The 19,077-nt window shown below is 43.9% G+C and overlaps 1 protein-coding gene across 2 annotated transcripts in view; it reads right to left on the minus strand.

Moving 5' to 3' along the window:
- Positions 1-18,834, minus strand: part of slc35f3b (solute carrier family 35 member F3b) — a 56,589-nt gene extending 37,755 nt beyond the window's left edge. For both annotated transcript variants that reach the window (XM_049009520.1, XM_049009522.1), the window contains exons 1-2: positions 18,665-18,834; positions 17,175-17,389 (exon numbers count right to left, since the gene is read on the minus strand). In XM_049009520.1, the coding sequence (XP_048865477.1) occupies positions 17,175-17,389; positions 18,665-18,762 (313 nt within the window). In that variant the 5' untranslated portion in view covers positions 18,763-18,834. The remainder of the gene's footprint in view (positions 1-17,174; positions 17,390-18,664) is intronic.
- Between the last annotated feature and the right edge of the window lie 243 nt (positions 18,835-19,077).

Genomic DNA, 19,077 nt, shown 5'->3' on the forward strand with positions numbered 1-19,077 from the left:
ACTGCCAAACTATTCTGGAGGAACATGTTCACTCAATGCTTCGAACATTATACCCTAAAGGTGGTGCCATATATCAGTGTAATCATGCACCAATACACACAGCAAGCTTGGTGACAGAGTGGTTTGATGAACATGAAAGTGAAGCTGAATCTCACCTGCTACCTGCACAGTCATCAGATCTAAATATTATTGGGCCACTTCAGGTGGTGTTTTCCACGGCAGAGTGCTGGCTTTGATGCTAGGGATCTGTCCCAGCAATTGGAAAGTTGCTGGTTCAAATCCAGTGAATGCCAGGAGTGATCCTACTCCATTGGGCTGTTGAGCAAGGCCCTTAATCTGCAACTGCTTCATCCATGGTATGATGTTAATCTACATCCAGCCCTATAAGGAGGTCTTCCAACTTACTGGGAAAATTTGGCGGTTGGAGGCAGGATTGGCACTCCAGCCACTGGGGGGTGCACTCGGGTTCTCATCCCGAGGTGGTCCGTTGTGTGGTGAGTGCAGCGACGTGCTGTATCAGTGCGTGCTCCTTACCACTCTCTACCTCAGGGTGTTTTGGAGGAGAGAGTCAGGAAACACATCGCGTTGTGATCTGGCCACTGTTCTGCAAGATGAATGGCTCACAGACACTGAACAGGACTTGTATCTGTCATTCCCAAGATGAACTGATGCTGTGTTGGCCACTAAAGGAGGCTCTAGTCTAGTCTACACCATACTAAGAAATAATTGAGGTCTAAAACCAAGTGTTTCAGTTTCATTGCCCAACCCCAGCATATATGAGGTGTACCCAGCAACATTTATAAAAAGAAAAATGGATTGCAATTGGAATTGCAGTGAAGTTTGTCAGAGGGAGCAAAAAAATTTGCATAGCATTAAAGGGAAGGAGTAAAAGCGTGTTTTCAGAATAAATGTAGCAGGAAAATGAGCGTTTTCCCCTCTTCACCTGCCGCAGAGAAGCAATTAGTGTGTTTTTGTTGTGTTTCCTCTATCGTTGCACTCATTCTTTTTTTGGATATTTGCCCTTCAACATCAATACTTTCATTTATATAATCTATGGTCATTATGGGTCACTGCATTAATCACTGCCAGATACGTGAACTAAAAACGCAGCTTTATATCATCTTTTTAAAGGCGCCGGACCCATTAGTCTTTCAGAATGGATATTACTGTGTTAAAGGCACATGATGAATAATCACGCTAAAAGCTCAAAAACTACTCAGCTGCTCAGAGAGAAAAAACATCACACCAGGTTTTATTTCACATTACCGGTCCATTGGAAAAGCTTTTCAGAAGCTGCAAAACAAAACTGAATGGCCTGTATTTTATTGGAAATCTTGTTTCCCTGTTTCCTGACTCTTTCTGCTGTAAATGTTATTCGCTTTTCTGTCTGGACCTGACATGTATATTTGCATAATTTATACAAACATAATGTCAAACTCTGTCTGGATGCAATTGCATGATGATTGCATAATTCTAACTTGATTTACTACTAATATAAAACCAACAAATCACAAAGTTCCTCTAATCTCTGTTTTCCTCTCTCGTTTCCCTTTATTTTTATTACTACCTTAAGATTTAGGCATTTAATGTGGGGAATTTGACCTCTTTTAATCTTAAGTGGGAACACTACCCCACCCCTCCCAAATGAAAACAGCAGGCTAGACTGCAGCATAAATGTAAGCCTCTTGACATGTTTTTTGGTGCCATGCTGAACCCTGCTGGTAGAAATAGGAAGTACATATACCAAACATTTGCCTGCATACTGCCACAGCCAATAGTACGACAGACTATGTCGCAATTCTTGGTGATTCCACGCACACACACTTTTCTGCTCTGTGTCAAGGTTTTAAGAAACCTTTAGAGAACAAGACGATGTTAGATGAGTACGGCATGAGATACTAAAACAAAATAAAGGATCATCTAAGCAAGTGCAGCCTCCGAGTTTGCTTTTATTAACATCACTGTACCGTTGTATTACTCTAAGCAGCTCCAGAGATGCTGGATGCCGGGTCACCCTGCTTCCTGATGCCAGGCTTCCCTCGCTTGTATGTTTCATTGGACAGAGGCATCTACCAATTATGCAAATCTAAATCCACCAATCCCAGACGGCACCCATTCCCCTTCTTTACATTTCCTTGCCTGCAGATGGCGCTGACCACCCACTTTGTAACACCAAAACCCCGTGAAAGCAGTTCCCCTTTGGCTTCATTTAATGGTTTGACCAGAAAGTAGGTGTAAGGGTTTCATTACAGAAAAATGTGTAGACCTAATTACTGTCATCATAAACTATAATTAGATGGTTTGAATGTTATTTTTCCCCTTGTTTTATGATAAATTGAAAGGATGCATATTTATCCGAATGTCAGAGTCGTGACTCTTTACTGTTGTGAATCCGTTAATCAGTGTGTCTATGGAGCAAAAGGGGAAACAAAGGCCCTGCGACCTGTGAATCATCACAATTAACATTCCCAGCATCCGCGTGTCGCCCACCCAGATGCACCTGAGCTGTCATTAGAGGGCGCCTGTCGAGACAAAAAGCCCTGCTTCACAACAACCAATACCCATGGCCAAAAAAAAGGGGAGTGAGGCTCAACCCTCAGCACGAACAGCCACGTCTGTCACTCTAACGCACCAAACGTTAATGCACTGTGCACCACGCTTTCTGCTCTCGCACACGTGTGCTTGGCGCACCCCGGGAGACCGAGTTAGGCGAGAACAGGAGGCTCCATCTTCCACCTCCAAACAACCTGCCGCAGGACGTGCTACTGAGCCAGACCAGAACGTCGTGGCCTGATAACGGGTAATGGTTTGAAATGTGAACAGGAACTATTGGAAAGAGGTGCATTTGTTAAACCAATTAGCGACATGCGACGCCGGCATCCAAATCTAGCCATTGGTTTGTCCATAATTAACCAGCAGTGTGCCTTGAAAGCCCAGGGATAACTGATCATCTGTTGTGCAGTTCTGGACAACAAAGGAGGATGCTGACCCATCTTCCAGCTACAAAACGTGTCACTTCCTCTTTCCAGAAGGGCGGGCTAATTGTCTCCCTGCCCCAGTGGTACTCTGATGGTACGAGACGGTGGCTGACTTTCCTCTTGCTCCGCGGTGGCACGGTTTGATCTGGTGTCCCGGCCAATTAAATCAGGGTGGGGAGGGAACATCTTGGAGTTCTTAGTAAGGGCGAGAGGCCAGGAAGCCCACCTTGGTTTAGTGTGGAGTGTTGTTTGGAGTTCAGCCAGAGGAAATCTGCTGATCCGTAATGGTACAGCCCAGTTTGGACACTGAATTGAAGCAGTGAACCCATCCATCCATTTCCTTAACCGGGTCACAATGAGCCAGAAAGCACAGGGCACCGGCAGGAGACTAACTCAGGGAGAGGGCGCTAACTCCACACACACAGAACCAGGCTGGGAATCGAGCCTAAAAAACATGCAATTGTGTGAACGCTGCCAGCCACGGGGACACCGAGCCCCCCCCCCCCCCCCCCCCCAACGTCAAACCAACCTCCAGAAATTATTTCAGGTCATTGATCTAAAAGGTAAAGATAAAGACTAAGCGGTTGATTCTCCCTTATGCTTAAGTTAAAAACCCAAGTAGCTGTGAGTCTTTTTGATTTATGCATACTCTCCCGTCAGCAAGTCTGTGGCTTACTCACAAACCAGACATGAACTTTGGGCAGAAGAACAGCAAAACGTGGGTATGTCACATGTAAATGAGCCTTATTAAGCGCATTGAATTGTATTTTTCCCTACATGCTCAGGAGGCCTGTATTCATCGACCAGTCATTTAACACAAATGATTCGCTAACTAAACGTGTTCACAAGGCAGATGCCACTTGAATCCTGCCTAATGACAATATATTTGTATAGGTCTATACTTATATATTGTAATGTACTATTGTGTTATATAATACCTACATAATTTCTAGACGTATACTCGCCTCACTTAATGTCCAAGTTCCGTTCCTGCGACTAGTTCGTTAAGCGAATTGGTCGATAAGCGAGGAGCTGCCCCTACCGATATTTCAAGCATACTGGACTGGTAGTGGGTTTATGTCAACCATCTTTAGATATTGTTTTAATGTCACCTTTGCAGCATTAATAACACTTTTAGTATATTTATAAATGTTTATATAGTAATGTACCGTATACTCTAGTAAACAGAATAGAGGCAATCAGCTGTCATATAAGCTACATCAGGTGTGGACAGGTATGTGCCATCGAGGACCCCCGTCCAACTGCAAATCTCATGTGTATGCATGCAAAACATTTGTAAGAGTTAAGGTGCTGATGCCATGCATATTACAAAGATTTGTGACATGTTATTTTTAATTTTTTACGTATACAATCTTATGTTGGGATTCATAATATAAAAATACTTCGAACAACTTTGAAATTTGTAGCTGCGCTCTCCGGGGCTGGGGTGTCGGTGACTTTTGTTGGTCTTTTGTTTCTTTTCCTTTGAGGTGCTGTGTCAGGGTGTATTGGGGGGTGGGGTGGGGGGGGTGGAGAGTGTTCTATTCTGTTCCTTCTTTGTTAAAAAACCTCGAATAAAAATTTGGTCACAAAAAAAAAAACTATTTTGAAATGTAATAGTAATGTTTTGTACTCAAACTCTGTTGTCGAGGCGTGTCTAACAAAAATAGCATGTTTGTGGAATTTTCTAACTACTGCAGTGCATGATGGGTATGATATTTGGAGGCTACTTAAATTTCATCATCTACAGCTGCTGCAACTGGCATAGGCAGGTGCTAGGTGTAAATTTGGAAAGGGGGGGGGCATGGTCCATGTTTGCCCCAGGGCCTATTGTACATTTGTTCCACCACTGAGCTACATTACTTAGGTTTGCATATTGTAAATACAGATAATCAATATCGACTGGTCAGAAAGCTAGTCGTAAGTCCAGCTGGTCATTAGTCAGGTAGGTCATTAAGTAAGGAGTGTGTGTAATGTCAAACACTTCATTTCGTTACATGTTCAGCTTTCCAAAAAATACAATATCCTGTATGGTCACATAGAGTCGCATCGCTTTGCTTAAGTGCCTGGTAGGAGAATAGATTCCTAAATGAACTTATGCGGTAAACAATGCGAGGGGCTGCTCTCTAAATATTTAAAATTCTTCCTCCCAAGCAGAGACTTTGGCAGCATCATAAGAGACCGTTTTCAAGGCACAGACCTTCATCTCTTCTGAACAAGCGAGCCTGCCTTTAATCCTCGGCCCTTAGAGGCCTTTTGTGAGGATTTCAAAGGGAAGGTATTAGACAGGGCCAGTCCATAATGGGGGAACCAGAAAATGCTCCAGTACAGAGACTCCCGAGCTCCCCTCGTCCCCTGCCACCGACAAAGGACAGCTAAGAAAATAGGACTGCTAGCATGACCTTTTCTAATATCACTGGTGGGAAAAGTAGAGAAGCTTGGCTGCCAGTGTCTTTGAGCTCAGAGCTCGACTTGTGGAGGATCCAGCATCCGACTTCCCTCCTCAGTGGCTTTCATCCGCAAAGCCACATGCTCTGACGTACACTCACTTAGTCAGGAATGAATAAGACTCCAGAACAGTCATTTTTCACCTGCTGCTGCTATGAATCAGTGTTGACAGCCATCAGTGGCACCAGTACAAAGCAGCTTAAAATGTAGAAACTGGTTCCAGTACTATAGAACCCATTAAAGGATTTTTGGTATTAATACCACAGAAATCAAAGAATTCTTAGATGAGCTGTTTTCACTTTCTCCTGCTCCTTCAATCCTCTCTCTCTCTCTCTCTCTCTCTCTCTAAAAACTGACAGATGGAGGGCCCACAGTCAGATGTGATCTTCCCTTGCTCTACTGGTTAAGAGGGACACTGTCACAGTTAACATTTTGTCACTAGAACATTTTGTTTCTGTAAATGCCAAAAAATGTTTTGTATATATATGAACAAATCTGTAATAAAGTGCTAAGTGTTAGCCTGCCAATAAAGGAGCACCCAACCCCTTGACAGATCTCCTCAATGGCTGTCCTACTGCATAACTCTCCCCTGTGCTCCTAATTGTAATGCTCCCTGACCTGTGCTGCTCCGCTCTGCTCCGCTCCTGCGGCTCCCATGTTAAGCCACGGCCCTGACTAATGCTGACACAGGACTGGAGACACTTCTTGCTGCCCACTTCCTGTTTGGCCGCCCCTCACTGTCGTCCCCATCACAGCTGCTCCGCCCAGGTCCAGCCTACTCCCCCATTTCCTGCTTGCTGTTGTTCCTGCCTCCTTCGCTGCTTCTCCCTTTCACCCCCACCTCCTCCGTTCCCCAAATCTCTCTTCCTAATTCCTCCCTACTTCTCTCAAGTCATTCTATTCTCCTCCACTGTCCAATGTACTTCCATAGTACCTTTCCTACCTCCACAAAACCTACCCTTCACCCCCAACTCCCTGTCCACTTCTGTCTACTTGACTTCCTACTTTATATCACTCTGTTGTCTTTATTTTCTCCAAAGATCTAACACATCTTCACCCGTAGGGGCATAGCTCTGTGGAGTATTACTCAATCAGCGGCTGATTGTCATCTAAAAGAGTGAGCAATTAAGCTTCTCATTCAAATCAGTAAAACTCAACTCTGATTGGCCCACCGATTCAGCCATTCAACAGGACTTTAGACACCCGGAACGTACGTGAGGGTCAAAAATAAACCTTGATGCTCTCCAGATGTTGAACTGATTTAATCTTGAGGTGGGCTACTTAATATGAGAAGTAAACTGTACCACACCTGTGACCCCAAGGACCATGTGGTGATGTCATTCCACCCACCTCAAGTTTGATCATTTATTATTCACGAAGGAAGTCTCACCTCCATGCTCCACATAGTTATGGTATGTTAGAACCAGCAAATAACACGGCCCTTGGGGGGGGGGGGGGAGCTAATTCCATTAGTCAGAGCTAATTCCATGGCTTTGCATAAAATCCATAACAGATGGTCAAAGGTGATCAAGAATGCAGAATGTTTGAGTGGAAAAACTGAACAAACAAAATGAAATTAGATTATATTACTAAAGCACAACATTAATCTGCCATATGAATTATTCTTCATATATCTTTGTTAATTCTATGTAAATGTGTGTGAATGGGAAAGAGACAACAGTTTTGTATAATAATTAAATTCCTGATTATGTAGATTATCTTACAAACAATTAATGGGGGGAACGACACCCCACAAGGGGCCGGAGTTGGGTGGCCATATGACTCAGAATCCCAATAGCAAGCCGTTGTGTGAATTTCCCTTAATTTCTCAAAACTGCTCATGCACTCCAGAGCGCTTAGCGGGTAGCTGTGCTCTACTGCGCTGCTCTAGTTTCCCAGGCAACCAGCACCCGCCATCCCACAAGCCATGGGGGCAGTCCCAATGGTGCACTGGAGAGAACACTTCCCGCTGTACAACATACGTGTTTAACCATGAGCTTCCACTTAAGATGGTCACCGGCTGCTCACAGCTCCCTCCATCTCCGGCATCATTATCTGTTACTTTGCTAAACCAAAGCTTGACATCATTCACCCCACGGAAAATGAGGCTTAGAAAATCAAATTCAACTAGACGCCAAGACATATAATCTGACAGATGGATCTGTTTACAGCTTTATTGTGTCTAGAGCACAGGTTCTGTCTATCAAACAAACAGTGTAGCCACTAGAACCCTTACCTGTCCCTGACCGGCTCTCTGGGGAAATCAAAAGGTTCTGGCTTTGACAGGATTCACAGGGAACATGGTGGGAAGTTTGTTTTATTCCCAGAAGCAGCACAGCAAGACAAAACATAATGCAAGACATCTCCCCAAGACCACTCGATTTCTCTATTTTCTGTTAAGGTCTGTTCATAGGTCTGTTCATCTCCACTAACTTGGAGCCCACATTCATGTCAACTTACAACTTGATAATGTGCTAGAATGAAAAAATCCATCCATCCATCCATCCATTCATCCATCCATCTGGTTATAGGATATTGCCATAGAATGGTTACCAATTAGGCGAGTATCCTGGTATAGGGTTATAGCAAAAATGTATTTCTTTTCTTAATATGTAAAATCTTAATTATAAATTATTCAATTTTTTTCTATGTAGAATAAAACTTTGAACACTACAGTAAATCTCAAATATCCTAAAAGAAGATATAACTTATATTTATTTTAAGACTGTGATAGACTACCATCGTGGCTGTGGGTATTACATATTCAGCACAATTTCATCTGTTCACGGTTTCGTTTGCCTGCCAAAAACCTCTGCATTTTGCAGACCATTTCAAATAGTGTCTCTTAACAAAACAGTGATTCAGGAAACATGCAGATTCTCAGATCAATTATTGGAGAAGAGAGTATAGTTTCCCAGAGACATCATCCATTTGGAGAATGGTCTCTTAAAGGAAAAAAAAATCACTAAAATGTATGGTTTCATTTCTTCTCCCATCTCCTCATTCTCTCCCCGAGTCACGCTCCCATATCTAACAGATCTCCCCTCTTTGTCAGCTTCATGGAGAGGATCCTGACCTTTCTCCAGCGACTCCCCCTCAAGCCATCAAACTCTCTCTAAGCTGCAGCCTATGCAGGAGGTGTGAGTGTGTGCGTGTGTGTGTGTCTGTGTGCGCGCGTGTGCCCACACAGGGCATGTGAGCAGAGAATTCAAGGTCCTTAAAATGAAATATAAAGAACAGACGCATGTTTGCTACTTTCCTCCCTCATCCATCATAGCCACATGCCCATCCAACAGAACAATCTGAACCAGTCTGAGCACGAGATTTCCATAGCTGGTGGAGTGGAACCAAGACCTCTCCTTCCCTTTCTCTGTGCCGTGGTCGTTTCCTCAACTGGTTCGCTCCATTCCTCATTTAGCTAAATATACAGTAACTCGTAGCGATGACTGTAAGAAACAGAGATGATAAGTAGTGTAACGTGAGACCCTGAGCAGGTCCAGCTGAAGTATCGGATGAGGAGGTACAGTAGAGACAGGTAACTAGGGGGCTATGAAGGTGGCTGACATGACGGAGAAGGAGGTGACCTGATTTCAGCGTGGGAGCTGAGCAGGGCAGATAGTGGGAGACCGGTCGATGGATCACGTCGCAGCCGACGTGGGCGGAGGAAGGAGTAGATCATGGCTGCAGGACCTGAGTATCTGTTGTCTTATGAATCCTTCTCCACTAACTCCAGGGCTTTACCTTCCAGATTTTCCCACAGTGACTCTGCCTCCACCGTCTTTTTCTGCATCGTCCATAAGGTTCATCGGGGATGGAGATCAACCACCTCGTCTCTGTGAGTAAATAACTGCCTACAGCATCACGACACCAATGATCTTTTTTCCGAAATCTTACCAGGTACCTGAAAAACAAAATCACCACAAACGCTCTTACTGCTTAACTGAAGCTTTTTAATGAAACTGACTTTGAATTTTTCTCCAGCTGGATATTGTGAAGCTTCGAGGTAACAGAGTAGGGTGCCTGCTGGGTTGTGATCTGGCAAATCCAGGTTGTGGGACTGTGTCACCTGCTGCTCAGATCTCTGCAAGAATAACAGAACTAATACAACCACAAGTCCAGAAACCTACAGGACTGTTTCTGGGTTTTAAGAGGTTGGGAACATTGCAATTCCCTCAACCTCTTACCTGCTACATCAAAAACATACAAGCATAATCTGAATCAAGGGAAGTTATATACAGTGTACGGTCTTGATTAATATTTAGCTAAACAATCAATTACTATTAACAAAAACACAACCAATATTATACCAGATGACAACTAAACTTTACCACTGACCGACAGTATGGCATCTATCCGGCATCAGTTAAAAAGGAACCATTGCTTGCATACCCCCCACCGCTCTTTGGATTACTGGCAACAATCCTAACATCTACTATAAGCTGCAGTCCGCATCATCAACCCAGTGTGTTCAGCACCCCGGACAGCAGCCTGCCTCGCTCAAGCCCCAAGGTCCCTGCACATTAAGGACATTCTCCGCTGCTGTGTACCGCCTGGTTTCTGTAGGGGATTTAAAGGAGGCTGAGGACTCAATTCAGTGCTAAAACTCTTCTTTTTTCCAGCCCCACGGAGGGGGCCCTCCTGTCCTGTCCTGCTTTTACTCTTTGGATGCAGGACCCCCACTGGACTCGCTCTCGTGCCGAGGACGTCACATTAATGCCATTTCGTCTGTGACAATGAAAGGCTGCTCGGTGGCAGTGCGCCCCCTTCTGGTCTCCTTGAGTAGTAGGTGCTCAGACACTGCAGTAGTCCATCTGTAAGCCACGCCTGCCTTACCTGTACGCCACCATGGCTTTTGTAAAAATTTCATACATGCAAGTAATTAGCAGTAATGTTGCATTTTCAGCTGTCTACACGGTTAATTTCCCCACATAATGGAGCTGTTTGTTTGAAGTCCTCGTGCTCATTGTTAGGCCTCTTTGTCTCTTTTCCTTAGCACTGACTGTCAGCCTTTCATTCTCGCACACACCTACTCTTCTGTGATAAGCTGTGGGAGGACGGGTAAGCGGACCAATCACAAATGCTGGGCACTGGAGAGGATTGTTGGCTTTTAACCAAGGCTTCAGGATTAATTTACATGCATTCCAACAGAAACAACTAATTATAATGGAAAATGTCAGATTTCTCTTTAAAAGTAATGAATTTAAATGCTCGACATCTATTTCAAAGAATATGTCACAATCCATGGATGAATAATTAAATATATACAACAATTTTTCTGGTAGATTTATATAGATACTATTTTCTCTCAGTGCCAGTGTAAATCATCTTCGTCAACATCCAGAATGAGTATTGTAGAGTATGAATCGTGCCAAAGAGTAACATTAAAGATGAAACATCTTCCCGCTTCTCTCATTAATACTTCATAAATAAATATGAATTGAGGAGAGGACTCAAAACATCCACAGTATAGATAAAGAAAAATCTCCGGAGTTCAACAAGGATAGTGTTTCTTAATCAATGTATGGTCTAGACTGGTCAAAAACACTGCACAGGAGACCAGAATAAGCTCATCCAAAATCTGAGGAACTAACATGTAATTCTGCAGTGAAACCTTGAAAGGTTTTAGTCTTTTGTAACCACTGTTTATATGATCCACTTGGTAGAGACACAATCTAGAGAGATCAATAAAACATCAATGTGCTTTTCCTCTTATAATAACTCAATTTATTACAGGATATTATCCTTCGTTTGTGTATCTGTAGGTGTGTCGAACCCCTTCTGCTACCATGAGGCTGAAAACAGCTCCCCTACCCAGCTCCTCACGTCAGCTTTACAGAGGCGTCAGAGAGATTTTAGAGAGAGACGACGCAGCTGACTGAGTTCCTGGGTTCCGTGTGTGGAGTTTGCATGTTCTCTCTCTGCTGTTTCCTCCGGTTCCCCCCCCACAGTCCAAAGACATGCCGAGGCCGACTGGAGTTGCCAAATTGTCCGTAGGTGCGCTTGGGTGAATGAATGGTGTGTGAGTGCGCCCTGTGATGGGTTGGCGCCCCTTCCTGGGTTGTTCCCCTAGCCTCTCGGATAAGATCCGGATCCCCCACGACCCTGAATAGAACAAGCGGTCACAGTAAATGGATGGATAGAGGGACCAGGAAAAACTGTAGGGATTGTGACTGGGGACAAACCTAAGCGAACACAAGGAGCAGAACAGTATGAGCAGCACCACCGGCTGGTCAAACAGCGAACAACAACACAGGGCTTAGACACTTGGAGAATACAAGGACAGGAACTACACTAAAACACTAGGAAAGACCAGCAACATGTGCTGGTGAACCTGGAGAGAGCAGGAATCTGGGGGAAACGAAGGAAAGAATGTGGCAGGACATGGACTAATCCTGACAACAGACCCTGTGAGTATGAAAAAAAAAACGTATTTATGGATGTGTTTGCTTTGGACATCCTTGACAGATACGCTACAAGCACAATAAGCAAACTAAGTTTTATATTTGAATAATTTTGTATTTCGCGTGTCTGTACAGTTAGGTGTATTTTTTCTGTGTTAGCTGAATCGGAGGGTTTGAGAGGTTCAGGCATGTCTGTATGACCAGTCAAAGCTTTCAACTGTATCACCTTACAAACCCAAATGCCAGTGGGGTAGAGGCTCTGCGGCTTTTTCTACTGAGGATGGGGCACCTTTAATGCAGCTCCAATAAAAATCATTCCATATTATCAACAACTATTAACAATCTCCTGTCTTCGGCTATTTGAAAAAAGAACATTTTATGGGACTGATGCAAATTGCCTCGGTGAACGAAAAGCCATTAAAACAGTACAGAACATCATTATGTAAAATCCTTGTTATCTTCATCATTAACTACAAACGCAAAAGCATTTCAGACCCGAAGCAATTCTCCCCCAACACAACTGAATGGTCACAACTTACAAATGATCAACACTATCTTGTGTTTCTCCCTGGGGTGCATCTTCACAGTGATTCAGACACAGAAATGGGGAACGCATACATTGAACTGTGCTAAAGAAACAAAGAAAGAGTTTTAATATACAGCCAGGCTAGCTGCCAGGTATCGACAGCAGCATCTGAAATGCCGATATGGGATTCAGGAGAGAAGCATATCATGTGATCTTTATTTCCTCCCGGAAAATTCATTTATGAATTTATACGGCCTATGCAACAAAATCCCTTTCCTGTGTCAAAAGGAAAAACATACTTTCATGTATTTAGCAGAAAAGACTTCTTTTGAATGCCGCAAATCACATTTTACATTTAAAAAGACAAACGGGAACAGAAAAGCACAGATGACCCACCGACGCATGGTCACATTGACTCATCGGAAAAATAAATTGGAATGAAAACATTTAAGGCAAAAAACTGTCCCCAGATTAAAAATGCACCTGTTTGAGTTGGCAGGACAGAATAACCCCCCGGTGCATCTGCTCGTCAGACTGGCGTTCCACGTAGCCGTCCGGATGCCCCCCCGCTCCTGCTGGAAGTTTGCTCTTGCAAGCCCACCCCCCTTATCGCCTTAATTGGCCCCTATCTCCAGTCGTTAAGATCTGAAACTTCATTAGCAAACCATGCCTTCAAAATCACTGTTCAGTGCCAAACAAAGCAGAAAGCTTTTATGTTTAATTAATCATAAATGAATAAGATCAAGATCAATCAGTCTGAACAACTGAACCACTAAAGCAAACCCTATTAAAAGACTCTTGAGTAAATTAGAAAATATGCTATAATAACCACAAACACACAAGCACAATTCATTGTGCTCCTACCATTTCAAATCAATACTGCTGCAGGTGCATCTAAGTAACTTGTATGGTCAACTATTATGCTTCTCTGTATTTTGTTAGAACAATGTTATCAACGATTAAAAGGGATTTTAAAGCACTTTCCTTTCATGACTGTGCTTGACTGTCTATAATTTGCTGTGAGAATGGGGGGTAAAATGGTGTGGATCTGGTGGCTGATGAGCAGGACTTATAATTATATAGGCCGCCTAGGGCGCCAACTTCTGGGGGGCGTGTCAACTTGCAAGTCAATTTTACTTTGCCTCCGACAGGGGGCACCAGTGGTGGCGCTCGATTAGGGTGCCAACCAGTGGCAGAGTGGGCGGGCGGGGGGAGAGGGGCGCCTGGTAAAAATTGCCGACCCTGGGAGAGGGGCTCCTTGGTAAATTGTTGCAATTTTTGCGTTATCGTTTGTAATTAAAAGTGGCACTCTGTAAAATGTGCAGCGCAGAAGGGGGTGGGGTGGCCCCCCCTTAGAAAATCTTGCCGTAATGGGCCCCCACCTCCTCCACTCCTGGCACCAACTTCTGAGGGGGCACCGACTTTACCCAGTCTGTTTGGCTTCATCTCGGACAATGACCGCCTTGCTGTCACTGTGAAATCAGCTGGCTAAGTGGGCACCCCTAGAAGCCCTCGCGCTCTCTGTAAAGCTGGCACAGTACACCTAGGCCATGTGGACCACCAGCTTCCGAGGCGGCGATGACTTGCCAGCCGGCGGCGCTGGCTTAGGTTGCCACATGGGGTGGAATCATGGCTGGACTGAGAATAAAGTCCCTGGACTTTGAGGTTCCCAAGAATAATTCTTGTTGACCCAAAAACCCATCAGCCCAGAGTGTCAGGCGGCCAGTCCAGCCGTGGGCCGGACCGGCGCCGTTCGTGACAGATTTCTTTGTAGAATCAAACGGGACCAAGACAGACCTGCATTAACTCAATGTAAACAGGGGTGAGATTAAAGCAAAACTAAAAGAGTATAAGAAATAATTTACTAAAGATCGAAATTAACATTTTGGGGTTCTACAATTGTTTCCAGATTTCCCAAAACAAAACATAATGCACCAATAAATGCATATTAATCTCCCTATGCCATAACACCACCTCATCACACATGCGCAAATTTTGTGAATTCCAGGCGGCTGCCAAAAGACCCTGTGATTTCCATGATAGAGGTAAAATGTACAAGAATCAGCATAGAGACGTACTGACTGCCAATCCTTGCAGTGTCATGACCTGTGTGTGCTACGCCCCCTCATCATCCACGTGTGCTTCCCCGATTGTGCCCAGCTGTTCCCTGTTATTTCGCCCTGTCTTGCCTATATCAGTCCATGTCCTCACTTGGGTATCCGTCATTGATATTAGTGGACGTTATGTGATGTTTGTAGCTGTCTCCCGTTCAATAAATCCCCGGATTTCCCCATATTTTGCCTGCCTCCCTGATCCTTCCCTACTTCCTTCCTGCCTGTTTGTCCATCCAACCCTCGATTCATAACATGCAGTCTATTCTCCATTGCGTGTTCTGCCTGTGTCTCATTCAGCTTACTCACAAGAAAAAACATTTTGTAAGCCACGTATTTACACTGTGTCTGTAGTGTTATTTTCTGTTATTCATTTATTGGTATACACTGTTGAGTGTTGTTTAATTTCATATTCATACAGGCTCATATTTGTCTCTGTTACTCTATGGTTGAAGATAACTGGGCAGTATGTTCAACCCATTATTCCTCTTTATTCAATGAACACCAAACACCTCCCTCCTGCCACATGTTCTGAATCGGGGGATGTCGATCAACCACAGGGGGGCCGTTTGTGACTTCAATGTTGAGCAAAAGATTTGAAAGCAAAAGTCCATTGAGCTCCAAAGACAACAGGAGTACAGAAGTAGAAGGACGCGATTACAAATCACTTCATTATTCACCGTTACTTAAAAGTGAAATATTTAGGCTGTGCATTTTAGTTCAGTTCCTGTTCGTTCTGGTTAATATCAGTCACATTGAGGATTGTGGCCTGTCGGCTTGATGAGGTAGCGCGGTTCTGGCTGAAGTCTAGGAGACCAGTAGGTGACACAACTAAGCGATGTGCCGAGATTTGTTCTCACAAGTGTAATAAACACTGGCACAGTGTCAGAAGCCCCTGGCAGAGACTTACGGACTCCGAACATATTTAAGAATAAGTTAAATTCTAGATTAGTTCCTGCATAAAGATCATCTTTGGGTATCAAAACGATAACAAAAGCTGAGATGAGGAATCCCTAAAACGGCATTAAAGGGCTTCCCTCACATTTTAAAAATCCCCCTGACCCCATCACCGCAGAACTATTTCACACAGTGGGAATCCGTATAGATCATCTTCCAGTGCCTGCTGTGGCACGATTAAAGGCTGTCTTTCTGAAGAGACCAGGAGCAAATCCAGGACTCAGCGTCTGACAGTTGGAAAGGTCAGGTGTGTCTGCAACTGTGTGTGTCATGCAAAATACCCATGTAGAGTAACTGAAGAGCAGGGGCAGAGGACTGGGCACAACCCAGCTCAGGGTTTACTCGGGCTATATGTAAATCTATATGTGAAGGAGGCAAGAATGTTCCAGTTTGTCCATGCCACCCCACTCTAGATCCATCATGGAAAGTGAAGAAATTTTGTTACAGCGTCCAGCCTCACAGCCCCTGACCCTAACCCCCCCCCGAATCGAACAAACAACCGGTTAATCTGGTAAAGCCGTGATGGTCAAACAGATTTCCATTCCCGCTGCTTTTCCTTCATTAAGGTGCCTAATACAGATTACTCATCCTAAATCACTTACCCACCAAAGGATTATGGAGAGCCGGGAGCCAAACCCAGGCAGCACAGGGTATGCAAAGCAATTTAGAAATACCAGTTCACTTAAATTTGTGTTTTCGGAAAATCCGCAAAAAGATGGGGAGAACTAACAAGCACCACAAACAGACACACACAGACAAACACAGACACACACACACACAGCCAGTTGAGGGCTGATATAGTATGAATCTTCAAGCCTTAAGGTCTGTGGCTACAGTACTATAAGCAAGCCTCACATGAATCATTTTCATGAGCTAAACGCCCTCAGCGTGTAGGCAGATTTATAGATGATATTAGCACAGTAAATGGGATGCTACAAAAGGCAAAGAGCACAGTAAAAAAACTGGGATATATGTTCAGCAAAGAGACAGAAGGGATAAGCATCAGTTTTAGACTCCAAGCACACCTGCCCTCATGAGGGTGATTCGGTTTAATTGTTGATTTACCATTGCTAATATTGTAATGTTATTAAAGTCGAAATGAATGTAGATAACCACACAAGCTCTGACTCCTCGACTGAAACAATCAGAAACATCAGTCTTTTCGTCCGCATAGCAAAGCGGATCAGAGGGAAAAGCTGCCGTTGTGAAATGGGAACGATATGCGTGGTTAGTACGAAGTTAACGGTGCCGGTTACGTGAGCTTGGCGGAGCAGCAAACTGTTCTGCGATCAATGTAGCTTTACCAGCTAACAGAGCAAAGACCATGCACTGCACGTATACACCTACTGAAACGTTTCATCAGACTATTTGGAAGGACCAAGCTCACTCAAGTGTTTCAGAGCAGTTATGTATTTTTATATATTTCGCTATATCTATAATATATTCAAGAAACACCACAGTGCGATCACTATTACTTGACACGAAAATAGAGGATCAGAAAGCGCTTATACTGTTGACTAAGGCTGTATTATATACAGTGTATGGTAGCCGGGTAATTTACAGAACCCTATATAAAACATAGTCTCAAACAATATTAAAATTCAATTAATATTAAACAGTTTTCTCCCTCTAAAAAGACCTAGACTGTGCTAAGGCGTGAATAATCAGATACAGCCTTAGTCAAATTCCTAAATCTAATATCTACTGGGATCAGTTTAAAAAATCGACACAGGACTGTGCTAGACATACTTACTGTTATAAACTGCATTCCACGGCTGGTACCCATAGTATCCTGTGATCCTAAGGATGCGCTCCTCGATGGACGCGCTGTTGATGTCCTCGACTGACCGTGACGATTTCAGGTCCTCTTTGATCGATTCGTCCACAACCAGGTACTTGAGCTGTCGGAGTTGGGGGCTGATGTCCGACAGCCGCCTGGGGCTCACGTCCGGCGATTTCCGCATCCCGCTGCAAAGACATCACACGGGGAGTCGGGCTCGGGCGGCCGGAGGGGCTATGACCCACGGCGCTTGGATAACACGCTTTGGCCATGAGATGGACAGATAAGCGCCTGTGGCTGACAGCGATGAAACCACCAGCACTGGTAGCTGGCTCGACACCCCCGTAAAAACAAATCTATTCTCCCCTCTTTTGTGGTGATTGACACGCATCAATCACACTCAGTGCTCATATGCTGAGTACGGAGTTGCAGATTATGCAGGTGCATATTATCATGGTTACTATATTCTTCAGAATCATCGATATGAGCAGTAAATATGTAATTCGGCCTGTGGGTTATGTCCACTAATTAGCTAATTAAGTCGATTAACACAACGCCATTAGCGTTTGTTACATCGAACAAACAGCTCGACTGGTATATGATCAACAGGACAAAACATGGTCGCATCTTAATCTAATTTATTTTGCGTTTCTGCTTTTGACAGGCGTCCTTTGAGTTTATACCGAATGAATGGATATACACTCCTTAATACTGCGCGTACGCAGTTAATTTGAACCCTTTGTGACCGTCATCCAATGCACCTATCTAGTAGTTCCCGTGTTCTTCACCAGTAGGTAAACCGCGCTGTGCATGAGATCCATTTTAGAACCCACTGTTATATTGGCTACACGAGAACGTGAATTAATCGAGTGCTTTTACTCTCTAATCATTTTCAACGTTTTTGACTTCCAATGTTCCTCACATCTCTATTTGACTGCTACTTGAATAACTTTCAGTACGTGCCATAGGAAATAAACGCGGAACAGCCCGTATCCAAAGTTTTTTTATATATGCTGGAGCAATTTCTGCGTCGAATTACATAGCAAAGTGACACGTCCTTTTAAGAAAGACGAGGACTGTCATTTTTATTTGTACCTGTAGTTTTTAAAGAACTAACGCGCTGGAGACACCTGATGCTGAGTTTGTAAGCCACGACAAATCACCGCTATAAGCTCAAATGTGCACGATTTTGTGCAATAACATTACGTAACGCACATTTACAGTATGCAGGACACAGACATCGATCTACCATTCAAAAATAATAATCTCTTTCTATATTAAACGACCCAGAAAAATACATGTGCTTATTGTTTTTTTTCATCTTTATTTTTTGCAATGGCAAAAAATAAAGGCTCATTTGACCATGGGCAAAGGTGAAATAACTAAATAAATTCTTTAACTTCCTATCAATTGCAAACGAATGTCAAACATCAGTAAATAAAGAGTTTAAACTTTATTCTTACATAGGCATTAGAGTAGTCGGGGGTCCCAAGTAGCACATGCATTCCCGCCGTGGACGTCCAACTCGGTCCCACATGGCCGCTTCTCCATCGCCGTACATATTACTCGCACACAGGATTACAGCCAAGTGCTACGATATTTCCACCGCTCCCGCAAGACGGCCGGCAAAGAAATAGCATCAGCCGCTTTCTCTCTCACTCCCACACATATAAAGCGGTGGCATTTACATATTTCAACACAGATAGGCTATCGCGCCCTTCAACTTACGCCTCACACTGATAGCGCCACCTGCCGGCGGAAGGGGGTATGGCGATTTGGCTCGTACTGCAGGCGTAAAGTGGGTTGTGGTAATCGTGCTACATTAGCTACAGTAATAAATAAACCAGAAGCAATAACTGATGTTTTAATGTAGAGG

This window comes from Brienomyrus brachyistius, chromosome 3 (assembly GCF_023856365.1).
Source record: "Brienomyrus brachyistius isolate T26 chromosome 3, BBRACH_0.4, whole genome shotgun sequence".
NCBI classification, from domain to species: Eukaryota; Metazoa; Chordata; class Actinopteri; order Osteoglossiformes; family Mormyridae; genus Brienomyrus; species Brienomyrus brachyistius.